At 51.0% G+C, this 14,735-nt stretch overlaps 1 protein-coding gene across 2 annotated transcripts in view; it reads right to left on the reverse strand.

The window, feature by feature from the left end:
• Positions 1-1,184: 1,184 nt before the first annotated feature.
• CCDC93 (coiled-coil domain containing 93) overlaps positions 1,185-14,735 on the reverse strand; it is an 87,288-nt gene continuing 73,737 nt past the window's right edge. For both annotated transcript variants that reach the window (XM_030840406.2, XM_070046018.1), the window contains exons 20-24: positions 12,708-12,790; positions 10,673-10,710; positions 9,016-9,100; positions 6,161-6,274; positions 1,185-1,677 (exon numbers count right to left, since the gene is read on the reverse strand). In XM_030840406.2, the coding sequence (XP_030696266.1) occupies positions 1,624-1,677; positions 6,161-6,274; positions 9,016-9,100; positions 10,673-10,710; positions 12,708-12,790 (374 nt within the window). In that variant the 3' untranslated portion in view covers positions 1,185-1,623. The remainder of the gene's footprint in view (positions 1,678-6,160; positions 6,275-9,015; positions 9,101-10,672; positions 10,711-12,707; positions 12,791-14,735) is intronic.

The raw sequence follows: 14,735 nt of genomic DNA on the forward strand, positions 1-14,735 counted from the left end.
GGCAGTCACTTGCTTCAACTTCATTGAGTCCTTTCAAAACCCACAAAGGACCAGGGCTCAGGGCAAGTGGAGAAGCGCATGGCCCAGGAACGGTGCCCTTATCACTCGGGCACCGGGAGTAGCCTTCTCACGGGGTGGGCCTCGCTGGGAGGACACAGAAGCCAAGGGCTGTTAGTCCAGCAAGAGACTGTTAAAGTCTGTACGCCATCAGCCCCGCTTAACGTATACATTAGGGAACTAAAAATGAGCACGGTGTCCCCGTGGCTGCACTGAGTGCCCTCCTTGCATGTCTGAGCTTTTATGTTTTATGGCCCAAAACTGCTGACTGGTACGTGTGCAAGGCTCGTGTGGAATGACGTGCAAGCCTCGTGCTGGGTTCACTGACCCCAAGCTGCCAGGTTCCCCAGGGCTGGGGCAGGAGAAGTTCTGTGTGGATGGACTGCTCCTTCCAGAGGAGAAACCTGAACCCTCCACCTTCCCTTCAAGCCCCTGCAAAGACAGGTCCCAGCCCACCTTTCCAGACTGGTCTCTAAAGCCTCCTGCAGAGACTGGCCGCTCACTCCTCTCCCCACGAGCATGCCTTGTACTCTCCCCACACCCTCTTGTACTTTATCCAAAATGGCCTTCCCACCAATCTCTGCTATTAAATTGCTATTCCCCCTTCAGATCCAGCCCAGACCCAGCCTGCTCCACGAAGCCCTCTGGATCTCCGCACACCTCGCCGCTCTTCCTGCTGGGACGCCCTCTGGCACCTGCTCACGGCCGGTCCCTCTGCCACTTACACGTTGGCCTGGATGGCAGTGGCGGGAGAGCCCATCTCCAGGCCCAGCCCTGACCCGTGCAGAGCGGACGGCACGTGATGTGCTCTTGGCGAGGGGGATGCACCGGACCACCCACAGGGTGGCTGGGACTCACAGGACAACAGGGCGAGGTGAGGTGTCATTCTTACTTACATATCCTCAAGCTGAGGCCCCTGCTTCCGATTTCTGGTGAGATGAACTTGAGCGGAGCGTGAGGGTGAAGCCAGGGCAGGTGCTGAGCTTTCTTTCTAGTTGCTACACCATCAAGCCTGCTGGCTGGCACCCGAGGGGACGGGAACAAAAGGCACCACGGGCAAGTGAAAGGCCCGAGTGAGCAACACTCACCTGGGCTGGTCATTCAGCTAAAAGCCTTGTTTGCTAAGAAAAAAAAAAAAATCCCAGTGGTCCAGCTCTGGGGCCACTCGCTGGGAGCCTGGCTGCTGGGTCTCTGCCACCCTGCTCTCGCCCTCAGTGCCTCCTTCTCAGCAGCTGCTCAATTAACATCACTTTATTCAGAGTCCAGACAAACATGGTACCTTCATATGCACAATGTCACTGGAGAAATAAGGGCTGAATCGACACAGAGAACAAATACTGCCCACATTTCTTCAGCGGAGGATGGGTGTCATCCAAGCCACAGTGGTTGCCTCATCTGATTCCATCGACAACAGTGGAAGCAGATAGGAGAAAGGGAATAGCCAGGGTGTCGAGATCATCACACCTGCATCTTTGCTGCAGCGTTCAGAACCATTTCACCATCTTGTAGTTGATACACGGCATTTAGAAAAAGACATCAATGACGTACGATGTCGCCTGGGAATTTTCAGGAGGCCTTGGCTTTCACCTTGGACAGCAGCACCTCGTTCTTGCGGCCCTCCTGGAGGGGAAGCAGAGAGAGAGAGCAGAGAGGTGGGGACCGCGTCGGCACCCGCATGAGGCTCGGACGGCCTCTGCATCCTTTCCCATCCCGCAGGGAGCCCTGTGGACCATGGACCAGCCTCCTTGCATGCTGCCACCATCATGGCGGAGCTTCCTGGCCACACGCTGACCTTCAAGGCCCCAACGGCTACAAAGACGACTGGTTTCTGGACTGTGAGAATGAGGATAGGAGAGGATTAGGCACTGTCATTCCAAAAGACTTCAAGAAGCCTCTAAAATCCCAAGGGACAGAAGCAGAAAGCAGATACTTATGTGACCCCTCCAGTGAGGAAGGGGGAAAGTCCTCGGAGACCACGGCCTAAGGAGTTATAAGAGGCAGCCCCAGTCCACACAGCAGGCAGGGCACGTAGAAAAGCTCTTAGCCCGGCAAGAGTGAAGGTTAAGAACACCCTTGGCTTTACGAGAGAAACTCACAGAAGACAGAGGGAAAGAGACGTGTCAAGGGACACCTCCCCCTCAAAGTGAGCTGAAGGAAACCCATCACTGTGTGTGCTGAGGGGTCACTGGGGCCTCCCCCGCGTGGGGAGTCTGGCGTCCAGGGTGCAAGGCCACTGCTGCATCGTTTCATATCCCCTTCTTCCAAAGCTTATCACTGTGTGTCCTCCTTCCCCCCTGTTCGTAGTGGCCTTGACATCTCAGGGTACCTCCATCAGCTAGCACACCATCTCCACACCTTCCCCGGGCCACGTCACGAGGAGCCCTGTTTAGAGGGAGAGGTGAATGCAGAAGGGGGAAGGGCCTGGAGGGGTCGAGCTCGAGGGTGCAGGCCCGGCGTGTGGCTAGGCCTCCAGTTGCCATGCTTGGCTGGAGATCCACTTAGTGTGGAAGAAGAATTTTCTGTCACCCATGGCCCGTCTGCATCCAAGCCCCCTAAAGTCAATGTTTCCATCTCCCTGGGCCCGGCCAGGTGCCCCCGCTTCTCTGGAGGCCCTTTGGTCTTTCTGGCTGCAAGGACCCTGGTTCACCTGTAGGGTTTCTGCGTATCTTCCACTCAGAGCTGGGGAGGCTCTGGGCTGGGTGGGGGTGAAGCTGAATTGTTTTACCAGAAGCAAGATACTCTGACATTTTTTAAGCACGTGTTTTTGGAGGGGTAGAGAGTTAATTTTTCCTGGGGATGGGAAAAAAAAGGTGGTGAAATAAGTAACATGTGTTGTGTTAGAAAAGTTGAGAAGAAAGTTTTCTTATTTAAAAAGAGTTACTGAGATTTGCTTGGGCGAAAAAACCTCCAGCCAAAAAAAAAAGGGCGGGGGGAGAGGGAGGGGTAAAGACAGACCAAGACGGGCAGAGTCAGGCTATCATATTGTGACACTACTTTCTCTACTTCTGTGTGTTTTTCAAAATTTCCATAATAAAAAGATAAAACAATAAAACAGTGAATAAATAACTTTTGTTACCCACCTCACCTTCTGAATAGAGAAAAAAAAAAAACCCTAAAAACCAAAACAAACAACGCGTAAGCATCAAAACACTGCTGTGGCAGAGTTCCACCTGGGGTGATTTTGGTCATCACACCACACTGAGATGATGCTGGAAGTTCTCAGTAAAAACATCCTTGGCTGTCACCTGGTACGTGAGCACTGACTACCTTTCATGGAATCTCCTCGGAGCCTTTCGGGACTACAGAATGATACTGTCGGTCTGTTCAAAGCAAATACAGAAAGGGCCCTTTAGGTGTTTCTTTCTATAAGAAAAGGGAAGATGTCTCCTCCCTCCTGCTTCTTTCCTGCTGAAGACGGTATGGGGCTCGCTAGGTGCCGGACACCCTGAGCTCCGGTCACCGGAGATTACGTGCCCGGAGCCAGCGTCATAAAGATGTGTGGCTGGCATTCGTCAGAGCCAGGCTAGAATCTGCATCTTGGTTTGGTGACCTTGTGACAGACTGTGCTTTGGGAAACACAATCAGTTGGTGTAATGATGCAATTAAGGTGATTCCAGAGTATGTGTTTTCTCCTGGCGGACTTGTTATTAATAACAAGTCCAAGAATAAGCAAGCCAATGGGATTTTAGAGACAACCCGACGTTGCCAGTCAAAAAAGGCCTTGGTCTCAGAGGAGGCTGGATCAGGCACGGAGCCCATAGGCGTCAAGGGGCTCGGTTAATATGGAGTCAACTAAACCATAAAGGGACGACGGCGGTGGTCAAAGGCCATGTTCTGGCTAACGCCCTGCTCTGCGTGAAGAGCCATTACTGCCCAGGACGGTGCTGCGGACCAGGATGCAGTGAGAACTCAGACCTGGGGAGCAGTAACCCAAGCAGGTCGAGGAGAGGCAAATGAAGGAGGCAGACAGAGGGTTCTGGGAGGAGAGTCCATCCTGGGATGAGAGTCTGACTTTTCGAACTGTGTTTCTTCCACAGATGAGATCTTACCTGACACTGCAACACGTAAAAGAACAGAATTCCTCTACCTGGAGGAATGGGGTGGAAACTGGGGAGCAGCAGGCAAGCCTCAACACCTGTGATGGCCCCAAGCTACCTCAGAGGATCTTGAAAAAAAAAATTAAGATTTGGGAATGCTAACCTGTGGTTGTTAATTTTAAATTTTTGCCAAGTAAAATGATAAAAAAAAAGGAATGTATACTGTCACTATCATTTTATAAGAGAGAGCAATTTTAACATCAAAAAACAAGGGGACATGCAATTTTTTAAAAAGGTGAGTCCTTTAAGTGAAATACACTTAGCTATCTGAGGAACATATATCATATTCCCCCTGCCCCCTTTTTTCCAACTTGTTTTGGACTGAAGAAAACTGAGGCCAGCACCTGGTCCAGTCTGGGGTCTTCTCGGGCTCTGAGGGACCCACCCTCAGTCTCTGACTGAGAGTAACGGTGCCGAAGAGGCGGGAACGTGGAAACCTCCAGCTTAACGCATCTGAGGGAACCTTCCCTTCGGAGCAGAGATCACCCCAAGCCTTCAGCCTGAGAGCCTGCAGTGCAACAGTGAGCTTTTCTATGTCACTTTTATTTGCTTTGATTCTGACAGCTTATACTTATCCTCCTCAGCTCATTTGCTTTCTGTTCCTGCTGTCAAAAGGGCAGTGCTGGCGTTCACGCAACGTGTGAAATGTAGTTCTCCTCTGGGCCTTTTCTCCTTGTGCGTTATTTGCGAACAAGGAGCTCAGATGGGGCGCAGCGGGTCCCTACTTGTTCCCTGTCAGCTCACTCACTGGTCCTTCAGCTCCAACTGCTGCCGGCCACAGGGGCCCCCGGACCCGGAGAACCTCGCCTGGCCACTCTGCCCGAGGCCAGGTCCTTCTCGTTGGAGAGAGGCCTTCCCCGACCACACCCTCTACATTAGTCCCCACCAAGGCAATGGCTGGAAGTACTTCTTATTTGTTACTACTTGTTTATGAGGGTCTGTTTCCTAGCTTGCTATCTGTCTCCCCCAACACAATGCAAGCTCCCGGACACAGGGACCCAGTCTGTTTTACGACCTGATGTATCTATCCCAGGGCCGTGGCAGGAGCTGGAAGAAAGAACATTTATTGAAAGGACGAGAGAATCTGAAATGCCTACGGTTGTGGTTCTCAAAAGTTAAGTTACAAAAAAGGGAAGGAGAAGTAGAGAAGAAAAAGACAAGGAAGGGAGAGAGAAGAGCCTCAAAACAGGTAAGGACCAAATTACTGGTATGGACAGATTGTATTTTTTATTCCACTGACCACACCCCAGGATACAACTACCTTTAGCCGCCCCCTGTATTTTCAGCAATCTCTAAATTCACTAAGCCACATGGATTTACATTAGAAAGGGGGAAAAATTCCGGAAAATAAAGCTGATGAGACAGATCTTGGCAAGCAAAAGGATAGTCTCCTTTCTGGAAATTTTCTTAAAAGGGCACGTTTCCTTCTGGAATGATGGAGAATAATCCTGCCCAAATGCAGGGAGAAAAGACAGGGGCAAACAAAGTTCGCCTGCGTGTGTGGGTGTGACAGGTGCCAGACACAGACTAGATGCTCTCCTCTCTCGTCTGACCCAACAGGGATGAAGTCCCTCCCCACCTGCACAGCTGGCGAGTGGCAGGATTTGAATCCAAGCCTGCCACACTCAAATTCACTCACCTCCCATGTGGCTTCTCAAGGTCCCTCCCCAGTCTAAGATTGGGAGGAGGGGAAACGCTAGACCTGAACCCACAGCAAACACTGTTTCCAGGTGGGCTGATGAGGCCATTTTACTTGTGAGTTTAATGTGGTTACTGAGTGTTAGGAAATTGAAGTGACGTTTCTTAGAATGTCCAGTTAGAGCCTCAAGGTGGGCCACAGAACAACGCAATCATGACGCACGCTTCACTGTCACATCCACTGCCAACCTGCTATCTCCCATTTCAGACCAGTGGAAAAACAAAGCAATGCTCTGGTTTGCAAAGGCTCATCTGGGGGTGAACACAATCTCGCCCAGCCTTACAGGCCAGCCCAGCCCTCCTCTTACCTCCTTGAACTCTTTCACAGTCTTAAAGTACAGCCTCTGTTTTTCTAACAGCTCCAAGTACTGGTCGTTCAACTGGTCTCTTCTCATTTTGTTCTCTTGCTTCTTCTTCTCCATCTGTTGAAACATTTTGGGAAATGGTGATAAAAGGCATGTTCTGACCAAGGGCGGCTGGCAACGTCCAAAAGGCAACTATTACTAACATTTTCATGGATTTCCTTCCTGTAGTTTCCTTCTATGCATCATTTTTGAGGTTGGTTTATTTATTTGCATAATATTGCACAGAGACACTATAATGTTTCAGCAATTCTCCTATCACTGGGCATTAACTGTTTCCTTTACAGTAAGCCCCCTATATACGAACCTTCAAGTTGTGAACTTTCAAAGATGAGAACGTGCGTTTGCGTGTCCAATCACGTAAGTTAGTTCACGCGTCCGGCGTACACTGTCACGTGTGTGCATCCTCTACAAGTGGTTGTGCTTTTGTGTACTTTACTGTACAGGACTGTATAGAATACAGTATCTTTATTTCAAGCCCAGGATGTCTGGAAGCAAGCGTAAAAGCAGCGGTGATGTAGCTGGTACTGTACTGTACTTTTCAAGGTACTGTACTGTAAGATTAAAAATGTTTTCTTTATTTTTTTGTGTTTGTTTTTTACGTATTATTTGTGTGAAAAGTATTATAAACCTATTACAGTACAGTACTGTAGAACTGATTGTGTTAGTTGGGTACCTAGGCCGACTCTGTTGGACTTAAGAACAAATTGGACTTACGATTGCGCTCTCGGAATGGAATTCGTTCGTAGGGGACTTCCTGTCATGAGTCTTTGTGCGTGTGAATATAAACGATTTCACAAGAAACAGGTAGGCAGTCCCCTCTTTATTCAGCAACTCTTCCATGGACACCCAGTCTATTACTTGCACTCACTGCTCGTCTGTTCCGTGCACACCCTTCACCTGCCAGTTCCGGGGAAACCTGAGCTCTGGGGTACACACGCTCCCCTGCCACCTCTATCTGAGCGGGACCCATCATGACACCTAGATACGGAGGGCTGTGATTTTGTTTCTTTTAAATAAACACAATAAAAGACATCCATCCAGATGAGCATTGTTCTGCAGAGCAGACTTACTCCATTCAAGTGCCAGTCATTATTCAAACCCTACCTGGAACCCTTGTTGAGAACTGCTTTTGGAGTCAACAGAATGAATTCACTTAAAACAAACAGTTCTTGGGTGCCTGCTACAGATCAGGTGCTGTTGTCAGCCACCAGCAGGACAGACACGAGAGGAGAGAGCCCTCCCTGCCCTGGGACCCGACCATCCTTCTTGTGCCCGGCCACCTCGCGGGCGCGACGGGCACAAGGGCTGCCTCCTTCGCTGGCCAGCACTGAGGTGCCTTCGCCATGAAGCCTGGGGGAGGATGGAGAGAATGAAGGGGTCGGGCCCATTTCTCTCCCCAAGAATGCACCCGATAGTCAACAAAGGGGAAGCCAAAGGGGAAAAAACCCCAGTAACTTCCTGTTGTTCTTTACTATGAGCAAAAGCATCTCCCTGAGGACAAGCATGGCAGCTGGAAAGGTCCCCGCATTGAGGTTGGGTTGTTATAGGCCTGTGGTTGGCCAGGCTCTCTGCCCCCCACTTCCCTTGTGCCCCAGATCATCAAGAAGGGACTCCACTCCCTCCTGCAAGAGAGCCTGTCCGCCCTGGGTAAGGATCCACGCACGTGGACAGGTGCTGCCTCATCTTTGCCCTCATTTTTGAGGTTGAATAGTCTTGTCACCAGTGACACATTTTTTCTTTTTTTTGCTCTTTTGACATGATTTTACTGACGTCCTTAATAGGAAGATGAATATTTTGCTACAGGGAAAGGGGGTATGGTGAGCTTTTGCCCGCAGTTCATCTCTGGTGAGATGGGATTACAGGCAGCTTGAATGAGTGGATTTTTAGGACAGGTCCTACAGGCAATCCTTCCTTTCATGTGTTTACACTCTGGTTGCCCTCATCGGACCACTTTGCCCCAGGATTGTGAGAGGAGATGCCCTAAGTCCCCAGAAGGTTTCACTGCCGTGCCCGAGGACCAGGTGTGTGATACGTTTTAAAAACACGACCAAAAGCAAGAGACATTGGAAGCACTAGTTAGGATTTGTCTGGCTATGGTAGTGGGAGGCTGTGGCTGCGTGCCCTGCTTTCAGACCATCAGCAAGTCGTCTTTCCTACCGACAAAGTGTGCCCGTGCAGAGCCACAGAGCGTGGAAATCCCCACGCTGCGCCCCGTCTGGAAGATTCTCTGCAAAGCTATCTCTGGAGCACCCACACCCCTCTTCAGTTCCTCTCTTTTCTCTTCTGACTTCTGAGGCTCAATATCCTCTCACTTTAGCAGAGTTCAGCAATTACTTGCACTTTTTACAGGGGGTTCCTGGAAACTAAAATGCTCTTAAGCTGCTAAGGAATGAATCCCTAATGGTAGAATGTCAGGAACCAAAGAGCCAGTGAGGATGTGTTTCTGGGCAAGAGAGAAGGCCTGCTGGTGAAAGTTTCCTCATCTGTGAAGTGGGGGGAACCCCACTCACTTAAGAGGGCTTTAGGAGGATTAGCACAGTGCTTGCCACATGGTAGGTGTTCCGTCCACAGAGCTGTTGCTAAGAGCAGCCTCTGAACGACCAGTGCGGGCAGACCGTGGAGCTAGCCTGCCCACTGCAGGGTCAGAGGCCTGGTGGGACCCCTTGCAGAGACACTGAAGATGTGTCTTCAGAATTGAGAGCACGTTCCCAGGACAAACAGAAGAGGCCTGCTTTCCCCAGGGCCTTCTCCATCACCAGTGAAACCCTGGCCGCATTACAGAAAGGAAACCATCTGACCTTCATTCGACTTTGCTTAATTCCTTCTACGATCTGTTCCATCTGACGTAAAAACTGGTCCCGGGAAGCAGGGGAGGCCATGGCTCTGAAAGAAAGACCAACAGAGGTATGACCAGCAAACAGGACTCTCAGAAAAGGGGAGGCACCGAGGGGTCAGCCCTGTACCCGGATAATGCCCCAAGAGGCAAGCAGGCATTTGCAAGGCAGGATGGACCCGTGGGGCCCCCGAGATCCCAGGCAGCCCAAGATTCTAAACTCTGAGGAAGGCATGAACATTAGCCTGGTCTTGTAACTGAATAGTAATCTTTTTTTCCCACTCTCCCTATAGTTTTCTTACTAATACATATTTTCTTAAATAAAATAAAACGTGACTAAAATTAACAATTTCATTTTTAAAATTTTGAACGATGGCAGGTTCTGCTTAAGAAATGAATTTCACTTAGTTTTTAAAAATCTGCAGGTTTAGAGGCACTGCTCGAGACTGAGAGACATTTTCTGAGATTTTCCTAAAACCAGGCTGGGAAACCTGGCCCTGTTTCCAGGAATAGCAGCTAAAGAAGCGATGCCCTAAAACTTGCCCCTTCACCTCCAGTTCTGCAGAGGAAATGACACCAGAAGGATCAGAGCACACGGATACAAGAATGAGAATTCTTCCAAAGGACAGGCTGAGAGAAAGCAGAATTGGCCACAAAAACACTCAAACCTCAGCTTCTCTCAATGATCAGGGGATAAAGATGAAGGAACCATTTTCAGAAATGTCGCAAGGTTGTTAAGTCACTAACTGAATCTGAATATTAAATGGGGCTGTGAGGATTTTTGTTTGTTTTTAGTTAGAAATGAAACTTAAAGTCTACAACTTGTTATCCATTAAGATCTTAGTTGCTGGTCACCTGCCAGGGGACAGCAGAGACCTGTGCTGGAAGGAGAGGAAGCCTGATGGATGGAGAGCCAGCCTGGGGCTGCCCGGATGGCGGGCAGGCCGATGGCCGTGCTTGAGGGCTGGTATGATTTGGCTGCAGATGGGCCTTGCCATCCAACTTTTGGAGAACATATTTACACCTGAACAAAGCAGTTTAGAGTATGCACATGACTTAAAAGCCAAAATCTACCACAGATTTGAAAAGTATTTAAAAAAATCATATAGATTATTTCATTATTTAAATTTTATTTTATCTTATTTTATTTTTTGGCCACGCCACACGGCTTGTGGGATCTTAGTTCCCCGACCAGGGACTGAAGCTGGGCCCTCGGCAGTGAAAGCACAGGGTCCTAACCACTGGACCGCCAGGGAATTCCCTCGTTATCTAAATTTTAAAGCATCTCTATGTGCTCAAAAACAAATGTTATTAATCTCATCCTAGCAGGACAAAAGTAATCTATGAAGAAATCATAGTAGTTAGGCATAGTCAAATTATTTGAAAGTTCACCTTTTCCCTAAGCTATTCCTTGGTGTTTTTTAAAATTCACTGTATCGTTAAGTTTTCGCAGGAACTCAAGCTCTGCGTAAACCAAGGCTCATCCGCATGTAGCAGCAGGGGTGAAAGCGTAAGTAAGAATCCCACCCTGAGCGCTGGGCCTTGCTCGATCGGGCAGAGGCGAGCCAACAGAAGCGCAGGGCACACAAGCCACCGATGGGAGGAGGGCTGAGAGCACTTACTGTGAGAAGTTCTCATGAACTGAGTTCAGCAGGCTAATCTGGGGAGGAAAGAAGAACAAAAACACAAAGCAAAGGCTGACAGACGCCTGTGCTGACCCCAGCCACCGCAAGCTTGCGACGTGTCTCTGGAGGCTGCTTCTGAGATGAACACACCTTGTTCGCACAGATGAAAGTAACATGAAAAAAAAGAGCAACGTGTTCTCACCTCCGGAGTTCCCCCAGAGCGTCTGTCTACCTTCCCACAGCCATGACCACAGGAATGACGGAACCCAACGCCCAGCTGGGAAGCCTAAGCCAACATTAGGGCTCTTAGGGCTGTACCACAGCCCTTTCGACCTCACCAAACACTGCCCTTTATTTTCAGGGCCATCAGCTCAGCAGAGGGTCAGTGGGCGTGGAGGGTGAGAACACCGTGGCCGTTCTACTCCTTCCCACAAAGTCTCTGCCAATGCGGCCAGCTGCTGGGCGGCCCTAAGAGCCTCCACGGGGGTGCGCCCTTCAAGGCCCCTGTGCCCTAGAAACGCCATAGCCCGCACCTAGGACTCTCTACCTGTCCTGGCGACCATCCAGGGCAGGCCTGTGAGTCTGGAGTCTAGAAACCTAGGTCCTCTTTCTGGCTCTGTCACTGACTTGGCTTGTGAGCTCAGGACTGAGCATTTACTATATTTGGACTCAGGGTCACACTCTGTAAAACGGAGATGATATTCTTGTCCTTATGGCTCCACAGGCATGTTGAAAGCTAAAGTATCACAGGTATAAATAGACCTGAGATAAAACGTACAGTTTATCCAAATGCAAACTTCTAACCGCATTAGTATGGCTTGGAATTTAAATAGCCCCACCCCGCTGCATACTCCTCGTTCTTAAAAGAATGCAACAACTTTAAACACTGCTGATGAAGGAAGGTCAGTGGGCTTCCAGGCTTCCTCAGGAGGGGCTGCCCGTCTTCCCTCACCAGGCAGGAAGAACCCAAGGCCAGGGTGTGCAGCAGAGCTACCCCCAGGGCTGACGTAAATCCCCCAAACGCGTTTATCAGATGCCTGTTCTGTGCCCATTACCGTGTACGGCCCTGGATACCGAGAAAACAGAACCCAACCCCTCCTCGAGGACTGCATCTCGGAGGAGAGAGATCGATCTGGTTTGACTGACAATAGGCAGTCAAGGACAGTACTCACTGATGCCTCCATTTGGGTCCAGGTAAAAGGCACGTCTGTTAATACTGTTCCTAGTAGACTGGTAATTAGTGCAGGTTGCAGGATGATGATAAAATAAAAATAGGTTCTGTCACCCTCAAGGGGAGGGGGAGGCAGGAGCTAATACGTATCACCACATGCGAGGGACTTCACAGGCACTGCCTAGGCCTGTCTCCGTCACTGCAGTTCTCTCCGTTTTACAGGTGAGGAAGACAAAACCGCACTAAAACCCAAACCCCTGTGAGTCCAGGGTGCCTGCTGCCGCCACCACACTGTGCTGCCGCTGGGAAGACAGCACTGCTTTTTCCTGAACACAGCTGCACACCTGCCCCAATCGTCTGCCTTCCATCGAGGGCCCTGACCACCAGGGGATCTGGCCTGAGTCGGAGTAACATGGAGGGGCCGCCCCGGTCACCCCTTCCACTCCCGCTTTCGTTCTCACAGTTCTTTTAGTTCACGCCTGTCTGCCGCGGATGATTAAACCGCCATTGCCCCCTGTCAACCCTGACAGCCCCCCCTCCCCATTTCCTTCAGCTGGCTCTTTCCTTCCCCTAAAACTCACACTAAAGTCTCAGCAGCTGCAGGCCCTCCTCCTTTTGCACCTCTCGAGCTTCCAGGATGTTTCTTTTTATGACGTCGTCGCTCACGAGGCGCCACACAACTGCTGCCCACCCTGCACCGTGGGCACTTTCTGACCCTGTAGTCGGTGCTGGGCACACGGCAGGTGCTCTTCCCACTTCAGCCGAAGGCATCCCGACAGCAGGTTCGCGCAAACTTCCCGGGCGGACAGCACTGGTAGCTGCTCACCTGATTATGTTTCTTCTTTCTACAAAGGCTCTTACCTCTTTTTCCAAATAAACCTTCTTGTCATCCAGGGTGTTATATAAAGTGAAAAACTGCTTGGTTTCTTTGTGCACTGCTGAAACTGCAAATGCAAAGAAATCAGCAGGTGAGTGAGAAAATGTATCAAAACAATCCTGAGTACCCTCTCCCCGCGGAGGCGCTGCAGGACTCGGACCTGCCAGTGCCGTCTGTGCGGAAGCCCCACGGGGCACAAAGGCCGGTGTAGGGCTGCTGCAGGCCGACGGCACGTGCGTGGCAGCCGTGACGGGCCCGCCGACACGAGGAGCCAGCGGAAGCTCCCTGTCGGCGTGCGGGACGCGGGTTTCTCCGAAGTCCTCCAGGTGAGGGGTCCCGGGAGGAAGGCAGAGGGACAAAGCAGCCCCATGCCAGCTCTTCCTGTCTGTGTGGCTCCCTCCCTTCCCACGCTCCTCAGGGGCAGGAGCCACAGCCGGCTCGCTTTTGTAAACCCCGTGCTTAGGGAGAAAGATTTAACTTAAGGCAGAAACTATTTTCTGCTGAGAAACTGCGTTGACACCTGCCGCTGATCATCTGAGTCAAACGTGAGGACCGCATAGAACGTCAGGGTGGTGAGGTAAGACATGAAAGGAAGCGTGCGTCTGGACGCATGTTCTGAGCAGGGACAGTGCTCCGGCTTGAACCAGGAAGGAGGGTTGAGACGCCAACGTCTCAAGGGAAAATCTGGGGTATATTCTGAAAGAAGACTTGGAGTTTTCCAAGTGGGAACTGTAGGGCACTGGCCTCCTGGGCCTGGGACCAGCTCACAGGGGTGAGGGGCACAGGGACTGCAGGGGGGCCAGCTGGCCCAGACGAGGCAGTAGTTAGGATTCTGAAGACTGTCCATCCAGTTAGGGGGAGCTATTAAATGTCAAGGCTTTTAAAGCAAGAGTGTAAAATGATCAAATTTTGTGTGAGAAAGATCCCTCAGGCAGGAGTGCAGACAAGGGGTTAGACTCTGGGCAGTGATGAGAAGGTGGCTACAGCAGAGAAGACAGGGGGGTCTAACTTGGCTTGACAGCGATCCCAGTGGCCGAGGGGAAAGACGGAGGGGGAGGCAAATTCAGTCTTATATGTGTTGAGTTTGAGGTACCCGGGACACAAGCAAGAGTGGGAGCCTAAGGAAGGGGTGATGGTCCAGGATCTGTTTACAGAGGATGTGAGCTGGGCCTTGAAGGATTTTGTCTAACAGAATGAAGAAGGGGTCCCAGGCGCAGGTTAACAGGAGTCAAGGCCTAGGATGTCAAAGTGCATGGTGTAGTCAGAGGCAGCGTGTGCACTGAGGAGGGCAGAGTGGGGACTGCGGGCAGGAATCGGGACCTTCAGGCAGGCCACCTAGACTGGGGAGGGTCCTGGGCAGAATTAGGAGAGAGGCTTTCTTCAGTGGGTCTAGGAAGCGCCTGAGGATTTGTCAATGGAGAGAAGTGATATGACTGGATGGGTGGATGACAGACTCAGAAGGGGCTGCAGACCAGCTAAGGCTCACTGGGCTGAGCTATGATGCCAGGGAGAACAGATATGGCAGCAGCGCTGGGAAGAGAAAGGCAATGACAGCTCTGAGTGTCACTCTGAGCCTGACGAGATGTGCTCACTGATTTAGGCTGAGGGAGACCCAGTCCTGCATCCCTGGGTGAACGTGATGCTGTTAAAGGCAAGGACCACACGAGCAAGAAGGTCTGCAGAGGAGAAGAACAATGAGCGAAGGCTGATCTAGAGATGCCGGGGTCGCGAGGTTCCGTGTGACGCTGGAAAGTGGAGCGCGATGACTGACAGGGATGAGGGTGGGCTAGAGGCATCACTCTAAGAGCTCAATCAACTTAAGCTATCTGTCCAGGGAGAGGGCAGTCAGAGCTCCATGGTGTTTCTCTTGGGCTTCTGGGCTATGTGAAGTGAGTGGGCCTGACGATGAGCTGGGGGCCTTCCCGGGGGTGGCTTTCATGGACGGTGCCACCACGCTGAAGTGGGACAGAACCCCGCGCCTCCTGCCTCCCCACCCCCCACCGCCGCAGAGT

This window comes from Globicephala melas, chromosome 7 (genome assembly GCF_963455315.2).
Source record: "Globicephala melas chromosome 7, mGloMel1.2, whole genome shotgun sequence".
In the NCBI taxonomy this organism is placed as follows: Eukaryota; Metazoa; Chordata; class Mammalia; order Artiodactyla; family Delphinidae; genus Globicephala; species Globicephala melas.